Consider the following 24,148-nt stretch of genomic DNA (forward strand, 5'->3'; position numbering starts at 1 on the left):
AAGACCATCTCCAATACCGCAGAGAATAATTTCGGTGAGATTGGGTCGCCCTGTCTGACTCCTCTTTCGAGTGGAAATTCTTCCCCTGTTCTTTCCAGCTTAACTTGGGCCGTACTGTTCGAGTAGATGTTTTTGAGTATTCTAATGTATTTGGCCTCTACTCCCTGTATTGTTAACGCTTTCCAGATGCTATCATGATATATGCTATCGAATGCTTTATTAAAATCCACGAATCCTAAGTAGTAGACTTTATTATATTCCCTGTATTTTTGGAGCACTTGTCTTAAGACGTGAATGTGGTCTATCGTGGAGAATTTGCTTCGAAAGCCCGCCTGTTCTTTAGGTTGATTTTCTTCGAGTTTGACCGTGATACGTGATAGTATTATCTTTGAAAATATCTTATAAATGTTTGCCATTAAACTTATTGGCCTATAGTTGCTCATGTCTCCCTTGTCTCCTTTCTTATGTATAAGTGTTATAGTCGATTTCATCCAGTCTTTAGGTATGCTTTCGGTTGTTAGGATGTCGTTGAATATTTCTGTTAGTCTTGGGCCAATCACAGGTAACGTGTATTTTAGTAACTCGTTCGTTATTTGGTCTGAGCCTGGTGCTTTGTCTTGTTTTTGTGTGTTGATTGCTCTTATCGTTTCTTCCTGTAGTATATTTGGTACTGGTTCGGTGTCTGTAAATATCTCCATTTGGATTTCTTCCGGTAGTGTTGTTTGTTTTTGGTAAAGTGTTCTGTAATAGTCTGTGGCAATGTCTAGTATATCTTCTCTTTTGCTTGTACACTTTCCTTGTCTGTTTTTTGCGTTTGGCATCCAGGTTTTCTTTTGATCAAGTCGTTTTAACGCTTTCCTTAGTCCTCCAGTTTTTTCAATGGATGTTTTGATAAGGTTCAGTCGTTTATTCTTTCTATCTTGTCTTATGTGAACGAGTATCTGTTTGCTTATTTCTGATATCTTTTCGCGAGTTTGCTTGTTTTTACCTTCTTGTATGAGTTCTTTCCTCTTTTTAATCAATTGTTTAGTTTCTGAAGATAGTGTGTTTTCTGTGTGTTTGTTTTGCTTATTTGTATTAGTAGTTTCTGTTTTGAGTATATCCAGTAGATTGTCGTATCGTTCTTGAGTCGTTTTGTAGTTTATAGTCGCGTGTCTGTTTATTGTAGTATTCAAATTTTCAAGAAGTGACTCCTTATTACCAGTTAGCACCAAGGCAGTTTTGTACTTATTTTGAAAATGTTTTCTTTTTTGTTTCTGATTCGTTGCCAGTGATGCTCTTACCATCCTGTGGTCCGTATGGAAGTTAAGTTGTTGTACTGTATGTATGTCTTTGAAAATTTTTCGGTTGTTGGTCAGGATAAAATCAATCTCGTTTTTATATTTACCATTGGGTGATGTCCATGTCCATTTTTTTGACTTCTTTTTCTTGAAGAAACTGTTTAAAATACTAAGTTTATTTTCTAATGCAAAATTGACTAGTCTTTCTCCGTTACTACTTCTTTGGCCATGTCCATGTTTTCCTATTGTTTGTTCTTCCCCTTCATTGCAAACCCCTATTCGACCATTGAAGTCTCCCATCACAATTAGGTTTTTATACGAACCTTGAACGGTTGCTTGTAAATCTTCGTAAAATTTGTCCGTCTTCTCGTTGCGATCTGAGTTTTCAGATTCAGTTGGTGAATATGCTTGAATGATGGTCCACATCTCTTCCCTATGGTTATGTGTGGGAAGTTTAATGTTGAGGAGAGCTATTCTCTCATTGATTCCCCTTATTTCTTCTATTTTGTTTGCCCAGTGACTCTTTATCAGGAAACCAACCCCAAACTGTCCCTTAGTTTCTCCAATGTAGTGCATTATATACTGCCCTTTGTCTTCAATTTCTTCTCCATACCGTCTCATTTCGCTGATTCCGATTATGTCCCATTTCATATTTTCTATGGCCAGTTCTAGCTCCGTTAGTTTTTCTGGGGTCCGTAGCGTTCGTGTGTTCAGAGTCGCTATATATATGTCCGAGGTTGTTTCATTTAGTTTACTTGCTTCTTCGTTTGTTTCATTTAGAGGGTCGCGGTCATTTTCTCCCACGAGGACCAGTCGGCTTGGGAGAGTGTTTCGTTTTTCAGCTTTTTGTTTTCCATTGTTGTTTTGTGTTTTCCGGTTGCCGTTTAATTGCTATTGTTCCTTACTGCCACTGGCTGTGTTGTTTGAAAGAGAGTTCGATCGGTTTCTCATTATATCGAAGGCGTTCATTCTGTTATCTTTCGACGAAAGTGCGGGTTGTTTTCTTACTTGCGGCGATGAAGATGGTTGCCTCTTTCGTTTTTCGTTAGTATTTGTTTCAATAACTATGAGTTTGTCGTGTTTCAGGTATGCGATATTCCCCTTTTTTCTTTCCTCTTCTACCTTAGGGAGTAGCTCTTTCCTTCTTTCTAGAACTTCTTTTGAGAAATCATCTTTCACGTATATCTCCTTCAGGTTCTTTTTATTTTTCATGATATCACTTTTTTTCCACGTACTTACGAAGGATAGAAGAATTGGCCTAGGTTTATTGTCTCTAATTACTTTCCCCAGACGAAATGCATTATTGATTTCACCATTTTCTATGTTGATACCTAGATCCTCCTTAAAAGTATTTTTCACTTTATCTAATAATTGAGTAGTAGATGTTTCACCTTCCTTCATGCCAAATATCACTATGTTGTTATTTTTCTTTTCTCTTTTCAGATATTCTATCTCTTCTTCTAGTTTTCCTACTTTTATTTGTAGTTTTTTACTATCTGATATAATAGGCTGCAGTTTTTCATCGATTTTTTCCATAATAGTGGCTGTGATCGACTCTGTTAATGTCTCTGTTTGTTTTTCCAGTTCACTTTTCATTTGATCGAATAAGAGTTGAAATTGGCCTTCCATTTCTACCAAATGTCTAATTGTCTGAGTGAAACGGAACTGTTTTGGTAGAAATTTTTATTTGCGCTGGCAACTTCGCGTTACTTGTCAGAGTGAATGAAGGCAGCTTATTTATAGTTATGCGTATGTAGGGCACTAACCTCACTTGTGTTCTGTTGATATTTCGAATTAATCCCGTAGTAATTTCAAGTTTTTAATCTTTTACACACTTTTCCTTTTTGAGGTGCGGTAGTGATATCTGTGATGAGTTAGAAACGTACTTTTTACTATTATAAAACAATATTTTGTCGTACAGTGACACTTAAGCGATGTTTACTTTTCTGCGACCGGAACCGATAGAATAGATGTCTATTACAAAATCCGAATCGGGCCCTTATCCTTATCAGTATGCGGCTCGGCCGGAATACGCAAGTTCGTTTGGTAACTCCCTTATATCATAGCATAAACGTAACGTCTCCTCTCTAAACCCAACTTCGAGGGCCGCGTACTAATGCATTCCAGTTTGGGCCACTTGCACCATTCACTAACCCGGGGTTAACTGGTTAAAACTAGAGTTACCATGGTTACCAGTACAATTTGACACTAGGTTAATGGTTTAACCGCTTAACCCCGGGTTAGTGGGTATAAGTAAACTATTTCTGGCTATTGGACTTTTCGGAGTTCCGCGATGGACGTGTTTACGATTTATTTGATGAAAATATTTTTTGACATCACCAATTCGAATAAGGGCTTTTTCTTCCCTGCTAGGAGGGATCAAAGTGGCACTTTTCTTCCCTGCTAGGAGGGATCAAAGTGGCACTTTTCTTCCCTGCTATATGAGGGATCAAAGTAACACTGTTCCAATACACATTTTGAATTTTTTTTGCACATAATTTTTTTAGCTTCAATAATATTTTTAAACATCATAATTACCTCATACAGAGATGTGAAAAGCAGTATGTGTCACGTGGTAGCAAAATTATTTCCATTTTGGGCGTAGTCGTAACACACTTGAATCCCTAACTACGCTTAGGATTGTGTAATACTCTGGAATCTACTTTTTCTCAAAAATGGACGGCAAAGTCGACGTTGCCGGTTAAAAAATAGGTCGCGAAGTGCGTAGTTTATGGTCATTCAAAAAATTAAAAAGTTAAAAACATTGCAGTCTCGATTTCGGGACTGCAATGTCGCATACAAATTCCATTATTTAACGAGTTCCAAACTTTTTAAAACTTCAAATGGCCATATCAAATGAAGGCATAGGTCCCTTAAACAGCCAAACATGATCAGCACTTATTATTATAAAGCCTATAACAGACTATCGCACCGCACCGCGACCTTGGAGCGTCGCACTCATAAGTGAGAGCGAGAAACAGATATCTCTTTCTCGCTCTCACTTATGGGTGCGACGCTCCAAGGTCGCGGTGCGGTGCGATAGTCTGTTACAGGCTTAATGTTGGTACCGCGACTATTTAGGTGTCTCAAATAGGTTGGCGTATTTTCAGCAGAAAAATACACTTCTTTTTTTTTTAAAGGCGGCAAGCTAATTTTTTTAATGGTTGTATTTTTTTCTGTGAAAATTAATGGAAAATTAGAACGTTGCTTCTGTAAGTTCTGTAAAATATTTCTATTTCTTGCACCATTTTTGAGAAAAGCACTATATATGACTCGGCTGGAAGGCTACTTGCTGGCTTCGGATTCAATTAAACGGACTCCCAAGGTCGTCCGTTTAAAACGAATCCTCAGCCTGCAAGTAGCTACTTCCGAACCTCGACAATAATGTACTATATTCCTTCCTGAGCGTAGTGAGGGATTAAATGTACCTCGCCGTAAATATGTCATTTTGCTCGCTTGTGACACAAATTACTATTGTAATTTATTTAGATACATATGATATGTATGTAAAAAATACTACGTTTCTTTTAATTACTGTATACTCACATTACTCACTATCACTAACGACCTTAAACTATGGGCCCGATTCGGATTATGAAATAGACATCTGTTAGATATCTTTTAGACATCGCCAAGATACGATAACGATATGTTTAAGATCTAACCTGTCAAATTTGACATTTGCGCGAATCTGGAGATACTCTTGAACGATTTCCACAAGATATGGCATAGAGATCCAATTCACATCTAATAGATATCTAACTCTATCTAACTTAAAAGTGACATTGGTTGCTCGAATTGCGCTGCCAAAGAGAACTAGTTGAAATCTAAACTATAACGTACCTAGAATGGATCTAGTACGTGTCGTCTCTTGTGAATATCTTGAAGTTCGAATACGGCAGTATATCATAGCTTGTCACGATATTTAACTGGTTTTGATGCAACCTTGACGACCGTCTTGGTGATTGGCGCATCTCACGCACGACTTTTACTTCATTTCGCATGCACCAATCAGCGTGAGCGATTCAGATCGTATGAAAATATGATCAAAACCGTGACAAGTGAAAGATATTCCTGAAGCCCGATTCAGATGTATCAACATCTGAATCGGGCTTCAGGAATATCTCCTATATAGTTGGAAGTTGTATATTTAGCGTAAACACCATAAGACAACTTAATCCCGTATGATAAGGTTTACAATAACGTTTTATCTAAATACCTATAGAAGTAAATATTACCACTCGGCTCATCTTGATTGACATATACTTGCATAATTATTATATTTAATTAAATACTAACTCATGCTTAAAAGCCAAGCCAAACACAATAAGGTTCTAATTTGTACAGATATTTACGGATGAAAATATGTAAATATGGACAAATATTTCTCGTCGATAAATTCGAATTAACCGAGTTGACAGCTGCTAGCTGTCGGATTGTATGATGGTTTCATAAATCAAAAACGAATGGACTGAGAGATAAAAAACATATAAATACACGTACTCGTATCGTGCCTATTGGAATTTTTATATCTAGGTCATACTGAGCCACCTTTAATATGCACTCAACCCCAGAATCGCGAAATAAAAATGTTTCATACATTTTGGCTGATCAGAATAGATTGATGTCGATGTTTCCTATATGGGAGAGCTAAAACTTTTAGTGATTTCGGGCACAGAATAAGTATTTAGTATTATCATACAGAACGGCCACGCACCGCCCCGCCCCGATTCGCATTACCTCGCCCCGCGACTGGCCGCGACATGAATCTGGCGGACTTCTGGCGTGCTCTCAGTAGAGCGACTTACCCACACATACACAATGGCGCGTGTACAGACGTGCCGCGCACACATATAAAATAAACGCAAATGATTTTTGATGTATGGCGTCTTGGAGGATACAACTAAACGGAGTAGCCATTAACAGGCTTTCCCCCCTGTCGAAAATAGGCGGCCAACGGTCATACACAATGTATGGACTGACGTTTATCTGACATGGCTATTTTTACGTTACGCATACATTTGACGTTCCCCTCCCCCGAAAAAATCGGCAGACTGTTTTGTACAGAAAATTACAGACATGGCGTCTCCGTTTGATTATATCCTCCAAGTATGGCGTGTCCGCCCTGTGTTTCGGGGTTGGTCTCTTAGTAAAACTTGCTCAGTATGATTTAGGTATATATTTATGTCGCAAAATTTAGCTAAGGATTGAAAAATATCCCTCATACCACTTATATATTCCCCAACTTATTCCCAAACTTTGAAAAAATATCCAATTAACCATAAAGGAAGCATTTCAATCACAACCAAGATCCCAATATAATTTTTACGCTTTAACCTCCTGAAACCCTGAAGTACCTATTTGTTTTGTTTTTGAATTTGGAACCCTTAGGGTAACATTCCATTTCTGACCACAGCTGCACTGAACGCGTCGCTGTTACTGTCAATTTCCATAGTAAAATGAACAGTAGTGCAGCTGCGGTTGGAAATGGACTGTCACCTTTAATAGTTACTCAATGAAAGTTCAAAAAAATTTTTTGAATATGTACAGTACATTACTACAGAGGCCGGGACGAAAGGGGTTGCCGGCCGAAGACATACAGACGGCCGCGCGAAGCGAGGCCAGATAGGTCTGAGGCGGGCAACCCCATATTTCCCGCCGAGGTATGTGCTTTTCTGTGCAATGCAATGAAATAATAATAAAAATGGATGATGATGATTGTTTCATGTCCTAATGTGATAGGTTGTTCAGTGCGTGGGATTCTTAAGGGGAACGAAAATTTTATTATTTTGGCGCTACGACGCACGGTTTAGGAGATACAGCCCTATATATATTTTTCTTTCTTTTTTTCTTTTTTTGTGTATTTTAAATATTACTTAGGGGTTTCATAAAGGGGAACGAAAATTTGATTACTTTTGTTAGGAGATGCAGCCCTATAAATATGAAAAAAAAAAGAAGTCGTACCATAAACCATAAAGCAAATACTAATACTAAAATAGTTTTTTTTAAATGGTAACACACTATCGCACCGCACCGCGACCTTGGAGCGTCGCACCCATGAGTGAGAGCGAGAAAGAGAAACAGATATCTCTTTCTCGCTCTCACTTATGGGTGGGACGCTCCGAGGTCGGGGTGCGGTGCGATAGTATGTTACCACTTTAATGGCTGAATGCCACGATGGTGTGTCACAACTCACAAATATCTGTGAAATGGAAATTAAAAAAGAGCACTTTGTCGGCCTAGGCCTGCAAGATTTGTATGAAATTACATTAACGATCTCTTGTCCTAGCCGCACCTTGAACGTCATACTTCGCAGCCTATTATAAGGAACGTAACATCAATATTTCATTGCATGTTTGAAAAAAAAATTGTACGCAGGGTATTAGGAGGCTAAGTAGTTTTGACTTTCATACTTCTTCGAGTTAACACTTTATAAATGCCATAAAGCGCCAACAGTACACCAATAATCAACACAAGAGCAGCCGCTACTATGTCTCCATCGATGAACGTATGCCAGCTCACGAGTACCTCGGGGGCGCGCCTGCGCGTGCGCTGCCGCAAGGTGCGCTCGATCCACCAGACTGCGCGCTCGAGTGACGACTCTGAGCGGTCTTGCATCTCGTCACCCAGGAGCTTGGAGCGGGTGCGGTAACTAAAATAAACAGGAGTTCATAATGTAGACATGTCTCTTTTTCATACACAAGTCAATAGCATGGTCGCGTTTTGCTGGCTATCTGCAGTTTGTTTTTGGTAGCCTACTGTAAAGTCATCAATAAAGGATGACTTATGTTAGACCGGGCCGCCAGGCCGTGTCCGGGCCGGAGCTTCCGGCGCTTACTTTTCTATGACAGATGACAGGTGATCACGTGATGCTTTCCATAGAAAACGAAGCGCCTGAAGCTCCGGCCCGGACACGGCCCGGTCTAACGTGAGTCATCCTTGTTTGTGACAATGGTCAAACTCCTCGCTCATGAGAAATACCAATTAAAAATAAGGGAGAATATATGACAGACAATAATTATTTTAATGACGATTGTTTCGTAAACTAGAGCCCAGTCCAGATATATCGCTAACTTCAATAAGAGTTTTTGCCTACTGTATCTTTCATAACCATTTGCTGATCTGTGAGGCCAAAAACTATTGGAACTTTGTTCAAGAACACTACTTAAATAAAAATAATACTAAGCATCTTACGCTTTTCGGTGAAGGAAAACATCGTGAGGAAACCGAACTAATCCCAATACGGGCCTAGTTTACCCTCTGGGTTGGAAGGTCAGATGGCAGTCGCTTTCGTAAAACTAGTGCCCACGCCAATTACTGGGATTAGTTGCCAAGCGGTCCCCAGGCTCCCATGAGCCGTGGCAAAATGCCGGGACAACGCGAGGAAGATGATGATGACTAAGCATCTTACCCTTTGTCTTTTATAAGCTCCTCAATATTTTCCCGTAGCTGGTCATCAGTGAATGAAGCAAACTCCAGCCTTCGCCCCACACCAAGCCTCTTATATTGCTCAGCATTAAACCACTGGTCAGTACGCATGGGGAAAGCTAGGAGAGGCACACCAGCGCGGAGGGCCTCGTCTGTGGATTGCAGGCCTCCTTGTGTGATGAAGAGGACCAGCTTCTTGTGGCCTGCGTACAAAAAGTTACTTTCTTGGGAGGCGCATGTCGTCAGCAAAAAATTTAAGCAGATTAGAGCAGATTTTTCAAAAGACCACGTTGGCTAGATCATGATATTTAGACACATCTTTTTTTCGTCTTCTTCACAAATCTTCCTTACTGTACTGAATTGTGAACTTGTATTACTTACCTAATTTTTATGAGGTAAATGAGCAGACGAATCGTCTGATGGTAAGACATTACCGTCACCCATGGACACCTGCAACACCAGTGGGGTAGCAAGTGCGTTGCCGGGAGGGATGGGAGTACGCTTTTTCTTGAAGGTTTGAAGGTCGTATCTATATGAAAATACCTCGGGTGGCAGTTAATCTTTAAGAAGGCAATTGTTATCGCTTAAACCATATACTTACGCAGCAGATCAGACTGCGGAAGCCAAGCCGACGTCCGCACATTGGCCGACAGTCCCGCCGGTGGCTCCTTCCACTTCCACAGCACATCATAAGGCAGTTTCTCAAAGACCCGTATGAAGATCGCCATACGCTCCGGAGGAAGCAGCGATGGATCCGAGTTTGTGCCGAAGCTAACGTAGATGACTCCGTGCTTGGATGAGTCCATCCATGACTTTAGGTCCTGGAAATTCCAAAAAAGGTACCTATCTAAAAATTACTCGTTCCCAATATAGATGTTCAACCCGCTTTTACCTCCTTTGAGGGTGATTTATGGGATAAAAATTATCATATGTCCTTTTCCGGGTAAAATGAAATAGACAGATAGACAGAGTTACTTTCATATTTATAATATTAGTATGGATTACGCCTAGATAGGTAAGTCGAAAAAAGAACAATAATTATTTAAAATATTAGCATCAAAAATAAGATTGGTTTTAATAATTAGGTACTTAATAAAATTAGGGATTGAACTCGTGAACCATACAATAGTTGTAGATGGTCAAGCAAATCTTGTCAGTAGAAAAAGGCGCGAAATTCAAATTTTCTATGAGACGATATCCCTTGGCGCCTACATTTTTCAAATTTGCCGCCCTTTTCTACTGACAAGATCTGGTTGACCAAGTATAGTTAAGGTGACAGTCCATTTCCAACCGCAGCTGCACTACTGTTCATTTTACTATGGAAATTGACAGTAACAGCGACGCGTTCAGTACCAGTAGTGCAGCTGCAGTCAGAAATGGAATGTCACCCTTAGTTTATCGTTATAAGCTGAAATAAATGTCATTATATTAAACAAAATTGGCGAAGCCCTCCAGTGGTGAAGGCTTCGTCACTTTTTCTTTAACATATGACATCTATTTCAGTTTATAATTTATATATAGTAGTGTGACTACTTAAAAATACAAATCAAAATATTTAATAAAATATTTTGATTTGTTCCCAAAGTTGTGTAGTACCTAAACTACACAACTAGTTAGTTTTCTTTTAGTTTTTTTTAAGTAGGTACTATAGTTAATTTTAGGTTGTATTTACGGTACTTAGGTACTTTCAAATACAATGGAATATTCTGCCCCAGACCCACCAAGCATTATAGCCGTTATTGACATAGGGATATTTTTATACTGCTAAGTTAATTCTGTTCTCAGAATTCCCAGACATTTTCTATTATTTATCCCTTCTCAAAAACATGCGCATTATCTTATACCTTTAAACGAGCAATTCTTGTTTATTTATTTATTTATATATATATATTTCGGCGATCTCGGAAACGGCTCTAACGATTTCGATGAAATTTACTATATGGGGGTTTTCGGGGGTGAAAAATCGATCTAGCTAGGTCTGACCTCTGGGAAAAAGCGCAATTTTGAGTTTTTCTTACAAAAGAAAGAAATGTCCCAAATTATTCCAATAATTTTCGATTTTCCATTACGTTACCTACCTGCATACAAGTGCCCAAAGATTAAGTAAGTAGCGTTAGTGGTTTCCGAAAAAAATTTACCGTTTTTGTTTCTACTTACCTGAGGCAGATCTTTAGACGGCGCACAATGAAGACCCCCCAAATGTATCACATTAGGCGGCAGAGGGCGGTGTCCCTCAAACACGGGATCTATATTCACCATTAGTAATTCCACATTCTTATTTAACTCCTGTAACGGAGGCGTATCCTTTCCAAACAAGTCACGAAGCATCTCATCTTCCTTCTCCTCGTACGCCATTATTAACCTATTTATTTTGTACCTATTATATAACTCTGTCACTTTCTCCCATAGTGTAAGATTGAACAGCCGCGTGCGCAGGACGTCTGGGTACAATATCGGGTTGACAGGAACACCCATTAGATGGTATTGTTCAGCCGTTCCCCCAAAAGTACTCATCAATATGACAGGCGCTTTGAAGACGTGAGACAGTGCCCGTGCCGGTCTCGTCCATGCTTCTGCGATCACTAAATCGAACTGCTTTTCTTTTTCGAACACCTTCTTTACAGCCTCACTCTTGATTTGCTTCGGGAATATTTCTAACATGAGATCAAACGCCGTATCAATTTGCGTGTATAAATCATTTCGATTTTCAGAGGCGGTTTTAAGGAAGCGGTCGATCCATGGAGCGTAGGATATATCGTGGAGATCGATTTCTGTGAGATTCGGCGGGGCCTGGTCTGGAAAGGCGGGGTCAGTAGTCAAAATAACAACGCGATGACGCTTGGCTAACTCCTGTGCTATTGGCTGGAATACTACCTGATGGCTGATAGAAGGAGTTGGCACTACGATGAGTATTCGTGCAGTATTTCCGTACCATGCACAGACGCATATAATAAACGCGCATCGCCACCCACCCACCATTTTCAACATCATTTTCACCATTGTCACAAATGCCAGGAGTCACTACACACTGCTACTTATTTTATACTTAAGCGAATAGTAAAAACGTGCTTGCTGATCACGAACTGTGATTTGACGACTTGTTTGTGACTTACATACCTATATTATTTTTACATCCATGTTTTTTTGTAAGATGAATAATAAAAGTAACACCATGCGGTTAATATGTACCTAAATTTAAATCTTGATGAAATGTGGGCTTTTTCAAGATTGACATCATCTACTCGTATAAACCTTTATCCTTTATCCCTCCGCGCCTGGTTTTTCAAATTTGCCGCCTTTCTCTACTGACAGACCAGCTATATTAAGATAGTCAGGTGACGAGCAAAATTTTAAACAAAAGTAAATTAGAGTGATTGATAAATATTTTTATGAGTGATTTTGACGACCGGTCTGGCCTAGTGGGTAGTGACCCTGCCTGTGAAGCCGCGGTCCTGGGTTCGAATCCCAGTAAGGCCATTTATTTGTGTGATGAGTACAGATATTTGTTCCTGAGTCATGGTTGTTTTCTATGTATTTAAGTATTTGTATATTATATATATCGTTGTCTGAGTACCCACAACACAAGCTTTCTTGAGCTTACCGTGGGGCTTAGTAAATTTGTGTAATAATGTCCTATAATATTTATTTATTATTATTATTTATTTATTATTTATTTATATTTGCAATATTTCTTTGAAAAAATTATCTCTGTTATTTTACTGGTTTTGATATGATATGACTTACAAATTGTAAGTTACAATTAGACGATCGTCTAGGTTATTGGCGTTCATATCACGTACGAAATTCACTTCATTCCGCATGCACCAATCAGCGTGAGCTATCTTCAAGGTATCATCAAAACCGTAAGAAGTTATTAAATCTGAATCGTTTTCCTTATCTTATTTATTGTCTTATCTATTTATTACCGCTTCAAGGTTAATTCTTCACTTCAGTAACAATAATATTATCTTTACGATTGCAAATTAGGTTGAGATTTTATCTTTAATTCGAATAGCAACTCCAGTACCAACAAGTTAATATTGACCCAGACTCCAGAATAGATAATATTTACTTTTTGTTTACAAGTAAATATTGATAAACTTATCTTGTTATCTCTTCATGCTTTAATAGAGGGCGTAATAAAGCCAAGGAATTAGAAGGAGATAAATTATATGGCACGCCGCGCGAAAATTGCGACGGAAGATATGGCCATCGCGCGGGATTTTAGCTTTTTTTTATCTCAATAAATAAATCAATATTATAGGCCATTATCACACAAATTGTCTAAGTCCCACAGTGAGCTCAATAAGGCTTGTGTTGTGGGTACTTAGACATCATCATCATCATTGGCCTTAAAGTCTATTACAGACTATTGAAACAGTGTCAGGTAGGGCGACAACGTTTTTCGTGGCTATGTAAGTCTGTACTTAGACAACGTATCGTATGTATGTTAATTATAATTATATAAATATTTTTAAATACTCAAATATATAGAAAACACCCATGAATCAGGAACAAATATATGTGCTCATCACACAAATAAATGATCTTACCAGGATTTGAACCCGGGACTATCGGCTTCATAGGCAGGGTCACTACCCACTAGGCCAGACAGGTTGTCAAAATCACTCATAAAAATATTTATCAATCACTCTAATTTACTTTTGTTTAAAATTTTGCTCGTCACCTGACTATCTTAATATAGCTGGTCTGTCAGTAGAGAAAGGCGGCAAATTTGAAAAACCAGGCGCGGAGGGATATCGTCCCAAAGAAAATTTGAATTTCGCGCCTTTTTTTACTGACAGTGACAAGATTTGCTTGACCAGCTATAAAATGATGTATTCTACTTTTGTATGCAGTGTAACGATATACAAATGAATATTGTTAGCTATGTGGCCAACTAAGCCCCCATTTGAAGAGGGTACGGTTCATTCCCGCAACCGCATTTTAAGTTACATAAAGTTACAACTACCCTCATTTTTCAATATAATTCTGTCCTTTAAAGGAGGCGCGGCTTCCGGCTCTAATGTTGGTTACGGCTCGAGTCCCTTCAGTCCTCTGTTTATAGACTCGACTCGGTTTTTGAGACTCTTATAAATTAAGTCGTAACTCCACTTCTTTCCAACTCGTTAGAGACTCGAGTTTTTTGTAGAGACTTAAATCCTTTTCAGGGAACTCTAATTTTAATTTTTTTGCAAAAAATTCAAACTAATAATCTTCATATCAAATTCAGGTGGGTCAATTTTCAAATAGGCATTTTTTGCTGTCCCACGGCTAAAACTCGAAGTCCATAGGACTTAAAGACTAGATATGTATATATTTTCATTCCTTGTATTATAAACTTTAAAAATAATGTACAACTGTACCTTAAATATTACTAGTTTCTGACAAAATCTCATTTGAAGGTCCAAAAACGGCGAAATTTGCCGTTTTTCGCGTGTCCCAGTCAGTGGCGGCCTAGCCCAATAAAAAAAATCATAACTTTGGATGTAGGCAACGTATTATTAATAGCTTTATCTATATATATAAACGTGAAAGACCTGACTGACTGACTTAAATCAACGCACAGCCCAAACCGCTGGGACTAGAAAGTCCAAATTTGGCAAGTAGGTTCCTTATAAGGTCTAGGGGTCCACTAAGAAAGGATTTTTCAAAATTCATCTGTTAACCCGTGCGAAGCCGGGGCGGGTCGCTAGTGTTTTTATAAAGAGCATTTTCTAGAGAATTTATTTTATCATTTCGATAATTTAATGCGTTATTTAATAAAACATGGGAAGCCTTTTTATCATTGTCCCGCGTGGCACTTGTTTTGTTATGACTTAAAGATACCCCCCCAAAATCTTCTTTGTCTATTGAATAACGATTAGATTAACTTTACGACGCAATATTACGGTTAGTTGGGCGTCTGTCACCATTAAGTTGGCACGCAGAAACAGTTTTATTTATGTAAAAACAGGTAAGATTCTCTTTCGATATATTTTGGTACGACTACAATGACATTTGTATGGACGCTTCGTATAAAAAAAAAGATAAGATAAAAATATATTTTATTGCACGGAAAGGATACAACAGTGGTTACAACACGAGTTACTGGTAAGAGTTGTGCATAACTAAATTGACATGCCGAGATTCCAGGAGTCCCCGCACTAGGCTAGGCCTGTATCGCGGGAGACCAGATGTACATTGTATGTCATGCAAGTTAACTTAAGAGGAGAAAGATACCTAATTCTAATTTTAACAATTGTGTAAACTATGTAAGTCTATCTGTTATTACATTACTACTAATTTTTGTTTCTAGGTTCACCTTTAGTATCAGTTATAATATCTCAGTCTAATCAGTTATTTTTATATCTATTAAAGTTTTCAGTTAAAAAGTTTTTAGAGTTATACAATTTTAGTCTAGTTTAGTTAGTTTTACATTTATTCGAGAATTGTGTTAAACAATTTTTAGAAGTAATGTCTCAGTCTCATTATAATCAAGTGATAATAACCAATTAAAAAGTAACCTTTTAGCTACATGCACAGTGCAATTAATTAATTCGCTCTGGAACTTTACGGCCGTATTGTAGATCAAAGAACTAAGGACGCCGCCAAATCGTCTCCCAAAAGCGGAATTTACCCTCGGGATAGGTAATTTAAATACGCGTTTAGAAAGTAATTCTGCATAATTTTCAGACTTAGCCGCGTTTTTATGTATCGAAAGACAGACTTTATGTATGTAGAGCTGGCGGACTGTGAGTACTTTAGCTTCTTGGTAGAGGCTGCTTGTCGGATATCGGAAGGGCTTTTTGAGCATTACCTTTAAGACCGAACGTTGAGCTCTTTCAGCCATTAATATTGACGTCTTGGCGGCACTGCCCCATACTGAGATAGCGTATGTGATTAGAGACTGACATAGGGAGATATATATATTTTTTAAGAGTCTCAAGTCTGCGGAATGTCTTAGTTTCTTAAATATGTACATCGTTTTCCTAATTCTGTTAGAGAGACATTTTATTTGGGCTTTGAAATTTAAGTTTTCGTCTATAAGTAAGCCGAGATATTTGATAGAGTCGGTACGACATATTACTTCACAAGAACACGATAATAAGCTATTGACATTATTGCAATTATGAATTTTGATTAATTGTTTAGATTTAGAGGGGCTGGAAGCGGCAGATTTATGAAAACACAGGAATTTAGTCTTTTTGCTATTTAGGGTTAGAAGGTTATCTCGTAGCCAGCAGGCGACGTTACTCATACCCTTTTCTGCTGCAGCAAAAACACCCTCCCAAGTATCACCTTTAAACAGGATCACTGTGTCATCAGCATAGCAGATTATTTCAGCTTGGGAAAGGGAAATGTTGTGAATGTCATTAATGTAGATTAAGAATAATGTAGGACCAAGCACGCTCCCCTGTGGGACCCCAAATTCCACTTTATCCAGCTCGCTCTTGTGGCAATCCACTTTAACCAGTTGCCTTCTGTCCAATAGATAGCTTTCGAACCAGGCCAGTGACACGCCCCGTATCCCCAATTTTTCAAGCTTTTTAAGGAGTATTGGTCTAGACACAGTGTCAAAGGCCTTGGCCAGGTCCAAGAAGACGCCGATACAGTTTATGTTATTGTCCAAGTTGGCAGAAATTAGATTGGCCAAGAGCGAGATGGCATCCTCAGTGGACCTATGTGCCCTAAAGCCGAATTGTCTCTCAGACAGTACTCCACTCCTTTCTAGGAACCTGATGAGTCTGTTATTGACCAGTTTTTCCAGAATCTTCGAGAGTACACTGAGTAGGGATATAGGTCTATAGTTACAAGGTTCATTCTTAGGGCCGTCCTTATATATGGGGGTGATAGATGCTATTTTCCACTGTTCTGGAAAGTGACCCGTACTTAAACTTAGGTTATAAATATGTACTAATGGTTGCAATAATAAGTGGCCAACAGATTTGATCAGATCGCCGCTGAGACCATCCAGGCCCGGCGCACTATTATTTTTAAGCTGCGAAATAATATTCCTGATTTCATTGACATTTGTAGGGTGCATGAAGAAGGATTCGGAGGGACTTTCTCTTATATTTACCTTGGCGGCTAAAGTCTTCTCACAATCCCCAGTTTGAGCCAAAAATGTATCTGCAAGCTTTTTACCCGCCGACGAAAAGAAGTTATTACACCTATTCAAAGACTGCTTGGGGTCACTAGGATCAATTAAGTCAGCGTGTTGAGTCGGTTTCTTTGGGATGTTGCATATGTTTCTTATCGTACTCCACAGCTTCTTGGGGTTTTTGTTATGGGTCAAGAGAAGGCTTTGTTCGTGTTCGTGCTTTAGTTTCCTTAGAAGGTTGTTAAAGAAATTTTTGTACCGGTTGTAAGTTACTTTTGCAATTTCGTCATTCGGATTTTGCCTTGCCTTTAGGTGTAATCTGTCTCGATGCCGAGCACATCGAAGCAGGCCTGGCGTCATCCATGGTTTTAATGTAAACTTCGTTCTACTTATAGTTACTTCCCGCGTGTTATTTGCAACTGCAGATCTGAAGGTTGACATAAATAAATCAAGAGCCAGATTCATGTCGTTTGCCTCCAAGACCGGGGCCCAGTTGACCAATGAAAGTTCAGCAGCGATGCCACCAAAGTCGATAAGTGATCGGAGCTTATTCTTGACTACTGGCCTGGGTCGGGTTAAGGTGATACCAACGGCAACCATCTTGTGATCTGTTATATCTGATTCGCAAACCATACCTACTACTATAAATTTCGATCTGACAAAAATGTGGTCTAAGCAAGCGCGCTCTCTAGTGGGTTTACTTATAGCTGAAGCCAACCCATGTTCGCTCATGAGACACAAGTATTCTGTAACATTAGCTCTGTGCACATCATCTGAAAGTATATCAATATTAATATCGCCAGCAATAATAAATTGCTTCGTATTATTAGAATTGCTTATTAATTCATCCAGAGCGAGCAAGAAGTTGGCAGTATTCTTAAAGGAAGGAGACCTATATAAGCCCAGAACAGTTAAACAATTAGGTATGTCAATTTGGAGGCAGCAGGCTTCATTGAATGGAGGTTCGCACACGGTAGCGTTCCAAGAGGTTTTTATATAGGCTACTACCCCCCCATTTTGGTTAATATTACGCTTAGAACAGTAAGAGACATAACCCGGAATAGGTTCTATTACGGTTAGCGGTTGCAACCGACACTCGGTCAAAATGATAACATCAAAAGTCGACTGAAATCGATGTAAAGATAATAGAAATTGATCGAAGTTTTTACTTATGCTACGAATGTTAAAAGTTATTATTTTAAAGTTTGCAGGCTTAAGTATACCTGTGCACGCCTCAGGAGAGTCCATCTCATGACAAGTAATATTTAAAACCGAGTCTAAATCTTCTGCTATGTCCAGCACTGACATTATGTAATAGAGTCTAATAATGATATCCATAAGGACTTGCGGAGGTGAAAATTATAACACAGTTTGCTTTGGTATTCAAAATAGCTAATAGGTACTTGAGATTTCACTTTATTACTTTGATTCGGTTCGAGTGAGACTTGAGTAAGGTGTTTTTGAGTATATATTATATGACTAAAATTAATGGCTGAAAGAGTCATGCTATAGAAATAGTATTGCATTTGTATTTTTATTAGATTTAATTTGTGTTTATTTGTATTATTGCATATGACAGAAGTCACCATAATGAGCATACCCATATAGGTTTGAGACTGAGACGGTTTATCCTTAAAATTAATAATACTTTTTAAACTTATGAAGATAAAAAAACATGCATATTTCTTATACCTATAACAGTCATGAAACATAAGAATTAGCACATATGACATAATGAGTATCAGGGTACTACAACAAGTGAGATCAGGGACAGTGCGTCTCGTTAATAAATAAGGCTCCACTAAAAAGGCTGGCCGTCCACAGACGCGTCAGAGGGAGGTAATCCTGCCACATCCCTGCTCTCACCTGTTGCCGGGGGCCCTTCATTATTTTGCACATTCTTTAACATCTTATCTAGCATTACTTCGCTGGTAATATGGATCACTGAGCTAGTTTCGGATCGGCGCAGAAAAATAGATCCATTGGATGTCCAAGCATACTTGTAGTTTAGTTGTCTTTTTACTGAGCGAGCTTTGCTGTAAAGAACTCTATTTTCTTTAGTTAAATGTTCGTTGATGTAGACTGGACGGTTGTTTCCTTCGATGCCTAGATTTGTTGTGTTAAGTTCGCGGCGTACTCTTGCGGCACGAAGTAATTGGTCCCGTGGAGCGCGGCGGGTGAGTGTAAGGACCACAGGTCTGGGCCGTTCAAGGCCCGCGGCGGTATTCTCGCCCTTCTTGCCCACGCGCCTCACATCGTCGACGTCGCGCGGGTCCAACTGTACACCCAGCTTGGTGCTTACAATGCTAACAACCTGCTGTAGATTTTCACCGCGGGTCTCCGTGAGTCCAGTTATCTCAACATCTTTGAGAAATTTCCGCTGCTCTGTAGACGCAAGCTCTTTCCGCAGGTAGGTCACTTCCGCCCGCAGGTTTTGTACTTCCGTTTTATAGGAGTCGAGTTCCTTCAGTTTAGATTTCATGTCTGATATTTCGTTGCGAAATTCGGTTATGTCTGCCGAGGTATTGTTTAGAGATGCTGTAAACTCTGTCATTTCTTTCTTCATTGAGTTGAAAACTTGCTGCAGTTGTCGCAAAGTGAGTGTAAGTGTCGATGAAATTTCACTTGGAATAGCCATCTCCGCAAGCCCGCGCGCTGTGTTTAAGAAGTCTTCTTCGACCTCTGTATGCTCGTCATCAGGCTGCTCCTGCTGGGGATGACTTTGTGATGTGTTGCGGACTGGGGTGTCGTCGTTTCGAACCCGTTTACTGGTCATCGTGCAACTCGGACAAACATATTTGGGTGCACTCGCACGGATGGCTTTTGCTTCCTCGCGGGTCAGTTTCAGACAGGTCGAGTGGTACTTTTTAGGGCACTTTGTACACGAAATAGTTTCGCCGTCCCCTTTTCGTCCCAGTGGAAGGTCGCATGCAAAGCACGGCATTCTGTGTTGTTATGAGAAATAGGTCAATTGAATAGACTGAGTATGTTGGTATATGTTGGTACATAGTTGAAATAAAAATGTGTATTTCATAATAGTAGTTGCAAATATATTGTTAAAATATATAGTAAAATAAATTAGTGAATCGGTTATATAGTGTAAGAAATTTCGCCAAAAAATATTATTGGCGACATTTGTATGGCGACATTTGTACGGCTATTTTGACCGTACAGATGTCGATTGTGGCATACAAATGTCGACATAGTGCCATAAAAATGTCGAAAAGGCGTCATACAAAATGTCGTCAGGTCTTAAAAATTCCACAAAATTAATAAATAGTGACATAAACATTTTGATACTGCTATGTCGAAAAAATGCCATATACATGTCAAAAGCGCCTTAAAACTTGCTAAATAGTACCATACAAATGTCGTTCTTTAGACGTCCATATCTAGCTAACTATAAAAAGTAGAGTGGTGCCTCGTACAATATATTTTTTGTTGTTATGAATCCTTCCTAAATCGATGATTATAAATCTAAGTTTACAAAAATAAAAATTTGCCATACAAATGTCGAAAAAACACCCTCTTCAAAAATTTACCCAGGTACAAATACGCCTATTTTCTTTAGTGTTATTTAGATAATTAAAACCTACTAGGGTGACTGCTTATTGGCCACTGCATAGTAATTGGCCACTGCTAACAATAAGACTTCTTTTCGCTTGTTTCTTCCTGATTTGTGAGGAAAGGCTAATTACTATGTAATAGCCAATCAATATAGCAGTCACCCTAAATTGCTGACCGTGTTTTTATTCAATTATTCCTATTTAGAAATGGGACAAGCCCGAAGAAGAGAAGAGAAGAGAGTGTTATTCAAAAGTCCTTTTGTGTTTCACCCGAGCCTGACTAAAAAGTCTCGGAAGTTTTTTAAGCACCGACAGGCGTGGCTCACACCGTGAATTCTTCGCGTCGCTTCAAGTACATGCGGCCCACACCAATTTTGGTGTCTGGCCATAGCAGTTGCCGCTCGAGCTTGCGCCACCTAGCGGTCATATCTGTCGTAATAGACGCGTTTTGTTAGATAGTAAATCTTCTGTACTTACCTAGCAAGGTAAACGTACAGGTGCTCGACGCAGTCCCAGTACGTCATCTTGCAACTTAAGTCATTGTCAATAGCGGTGACAGCAGGGTGTCATGTCATCTATTGGGCATTAGCATGTCGGGCACTAGTATTATTTATTCTTTGGCACCCATCTCATAAAAACGACTCGAGTTCTTCAAATTTAGACTCAAAAGACTCGAGTTCCTAACAACACTATTCCGTTTTTAGGGTTCCGTAGCCAAATGGCAAAAAACGGAACCCTTATGGATTCGTCATGTCTGTCTGTCTGTCTGTCTGTCTGTCTGTCTGTCTGTCTGTCCGTCTGTCCGTCCGTATGTCACAGCCACTTTTTTCCGAAACTATAAGAACTATACTGTTGAAACTTGATAAGTAGATGTATTCTGTGAACCGCATTAAGATTTTCACACAAAAATAGAAAAAAAAAACAATAAATTTTGGGGGTTCCCCATACTTAGAAATGAAACTCAAATTTTTTTTTTCATCAAACCCATACGTGTGGGGTATCTATATGTATGGATAGGTGTATGGATAGGTCTTCAAAAATGATATTGAGGTTTCTAATCTAAACTGAACAGTTTGCGCGAGAGACACTGCCAAAGTGGTAAAATGTATGTCCCCCCCCCCCTGTAACTTCTAAAATAAGAGAATGATAAAACTAAAAAAAATATATGATGTACATTACCATGCAAACTTCCACCGAAAATTGGTTTGAATGAGATCTAGTAAGTAGTTTTTTTTAATACGTCATAAATCCCCTAAATACGGAACCCTTCTTGGGCGAGTCCGACTCGCACTTGGCCGCTTTTACTCGCTGCTGCGTCGTATGTCAAATTTGAAAACGTCCGGGACCCGGATTTACTTTGATCTGATTTCTACGACCGCGGAAAACGGTAGGTAAATAAATTTAAATAAATTTGGGTCTACAGTTGGAAGATTTGTACGTATTTGTTACAATAAGATTCAGGGTTATTATTTATGAAAACGGAACTTAATCACATAGGTATAATTAAGTTTAAAAAATACCTCTGACGTTTCCTCAAGGACGGCATTGTCTCCGTATTCTCGGAGGAGACTAAAACCCGTTTTCGTCAATAATGCAATTGAAACTTTATACCTATGTTTAAAAAGTCCACTATTGACATCATTTCACGTGAATTTTCTTTATCTGCTATGATCCAAACCCAAGTTATAATAAGGGTTTACAAAACGACGCTTCGAGAAAAGGTATGTAGTGCCCTTGCGTTTCGCTTGGCTCGTTTAGCGGGGGAACTGACTGCTATTATTTTCACACTACTGTAGTACACATTAATAACTCTTTCATGCTTGTATTTCTGATCCTTGGACTCTCGCTAAGTCTGTGATCTCGGCCTGAGGGCCTGCCGCGAACACCGAAGTTCGCAAATTGCGGGCATCCTTCTCTGTCACTCTAATTACGCCTTAATTATTATAAAAGAGAAAGTTGCCCGCAATTTGCGTTCGCGGTAGGCCTTGAGATCCACGCGTAATCCGCCTTCAATAGCGCTCGCTCATAAATACGCAACGATCACTCATTCGGCTCAATACGTGTGACATGCCCCAAAACGCAGTTAAAAACCAACCTTAGCTACTTATGTATAGCATCCATTTTTAAACGCAGCGATCTCGTCAAGTAATACCCCGTAACATTGACGTTGATATATGGATCGTAAGTTAATGGGATAAGGTTGGTTTTGGATTGGGTTAGTCGTGTTTAGTAGGATTCAGCTCATACATAATGTAGCTGCTATTGGGCCGGATGAGCTTGGGCGATGAGCCCGGCCACACGGGGTGATATTTATGCGAAGGCTTGCAGGTGAGGCTTACAACGTCAGGTTAGTTCACTTCTAGGGACGTTTGAAGAGTTATGGGGCCCTTTTTGGGCCCTAGAAAAGTCAGGAGTGATGATCGCCTTCTTCGGACATTATATAACTTGCGTGTATTTCCTCCATAAAAGTTCCCATTTAAAGTAAATAAATACTATTAGGTCCTTTATACGATGGCCCAGCCCTGGACTAGCGAGATGGCCATGCGATGGTTGAGAGCACGTACTGTGGAATGGGCCATGTGTAGATGCGTATGCACCATCGCTGGCCCACTAGGTACCTTTGACGTGCGGACGAAAAACCCGTGTTTTAACCGTGGTACCACGGCTTTTGTACCACAGGGGACCACGGGTAATTTTTTTTCCCCGTAGACCCACTGCTCCAGTTTTAAGTTATCTTTTTAAATACGAAACTTTCCGTGGGCCCACGGGTCATTCCTCAGATAATTTATTTCCCCATAGACCCACTTCAATTTAAGCGTAGGTAGGTAGGTACGAGTAGGTAGGTTAGGGTTGTTAAGTAGCTTCATCAGATGCCCGAAGGGCAAACCGCCCAGAAACCGCCCGTCTAGTAATTACCCGTAGTCCCATTTTGGTGCAGTGGGCCTACGGGGAATAAAAATTACCCGTGGTCCCCTGTGGTACAAAAGCCGTGGTACCACGGTTAAAACACGGAAAAACCGACACCGCGGCCATCTCATCGCCATCCCGCCGCGCCATTAGCCATCCGACTTAACGCTGGCCTATCTTAGTGGGCCAGTATGATGGCCTATCGTGTAGAGGAGCCATAATAAACGGCATCCTATCTTTGAATCAGACCAAGCAAGTGTCCTTACTCGACAGGATAGATTTGTATCACCTCTGTGGTCTAGTATAATACATTATGTATGCCATAACATAAAATATTGTATAACATATATATGTTATTGACTACGACAGTGAAAAAAGTAAGTACGTATATGAAAGTGAAGAATAGAAATATGTGTTTCCAAGGAGTCATTAAGAATTTTAATTTGTCCTAATGTAGACGTCCCAGTGCTCTACGTGCCAGGAATCGGATACCGGTATTTTTTGTATAGGAACGGAATCGGTATTTTTTCGTTCTTTGCTAATTATTTCATTCTAATTGGGCAATCTAATAATACGAAGTCGTTGCCTAAAACACAACTGAGTCCAACAAAAATATGGTTATTTAGAAGTTTTTGCAAAAAACCGGTTCCAATCCCTGCTACGTGCTAATGCCCAATACCTAGTTGACAACAACACACCTTACTTACTGTCAACTCTATTGCTTATGACATATTATGTTTAAAATTGGCATGAAGCTCTCGTTCCCTCTTCTTACCGGTATGGAAAACGATTTTTTTTTTATTCGCGTTCTATCAATCAACCGGTTTTTCATTGAACGAAATAATGTACAGTCGACGTCAAAGATATGTTTACATTTTTCGCCT

General features: G+C 39.4%; 3 protein-coding genes across 3 annotated transcripts; all 3 read right to left on the reverse strand.

The window, feature by feature from the left end:
• Positions 1-2,171: 2,171 nt before the first annotated feature.
• On the reverse strand, positions 2,172-2,909 carry LOC134652254 (uncharacterized). Its single transcript, XM_063507425.1, has one exon. It carries the CDS (start codon positions 2,907-2,909, stop codon positions 2,172-2,174), a length of 738 nt encoding a protein of 245 aa, XP_063363495.1.
• Positions 2,910-7,670: 4,761 nt separating this feature from the next.
• On the reverse strand, positions 7,671-11,704 carry LOC134652293 (UDP-glycosyltransferase UGT5-like). The gene is made up of 4 exons (XM_063507466.1): positions 10,866-11,704; positions 9,310-9,529; positions 8,692-8,911; positions 7,671-7,932 (listed from the first exon to the last, which is right to left on the reverse strand). The coding sequence occupies exons 1-4, from the start codon at positions 11,697-11,699 to the stop codon at positions 7,671-7,673; spliced, it is 1,536 nt and encodes a 511-aa protein (XP_063363536.1). The 5' UTR covers positions 11,700-11,704.
• Positions 11,705-18,592: 6,888 nt separating this feature from the next.
• Positions 18,593-19,567, reverse strand: LOC134652294 (uncharacterized). The gene has a single exon (XM_063507467.1). It carries the CDS (start codon positions 19,565-19,567, stop codon positions 18,593-18,595), a length of 975 nt encoding a protein of 324 aa, XP_063363537.1.
• Positions 19,568-24,148: the final 4,581 nt, after the last annotated feature.

This window comes from Cydia amplana, chromosome 11 (assembly GCF_948474715.1).
Source record: "Cydia amplana chromosome 11, ilCydAmpl1.1, whole genome shotgun sequence".
Taxonomy (NCBI): Eukaryota; Metazoa; Arthropoda; class Insecta; order Lepidoptera; family Tortricidae; genus Cydia; species Cydia amplana.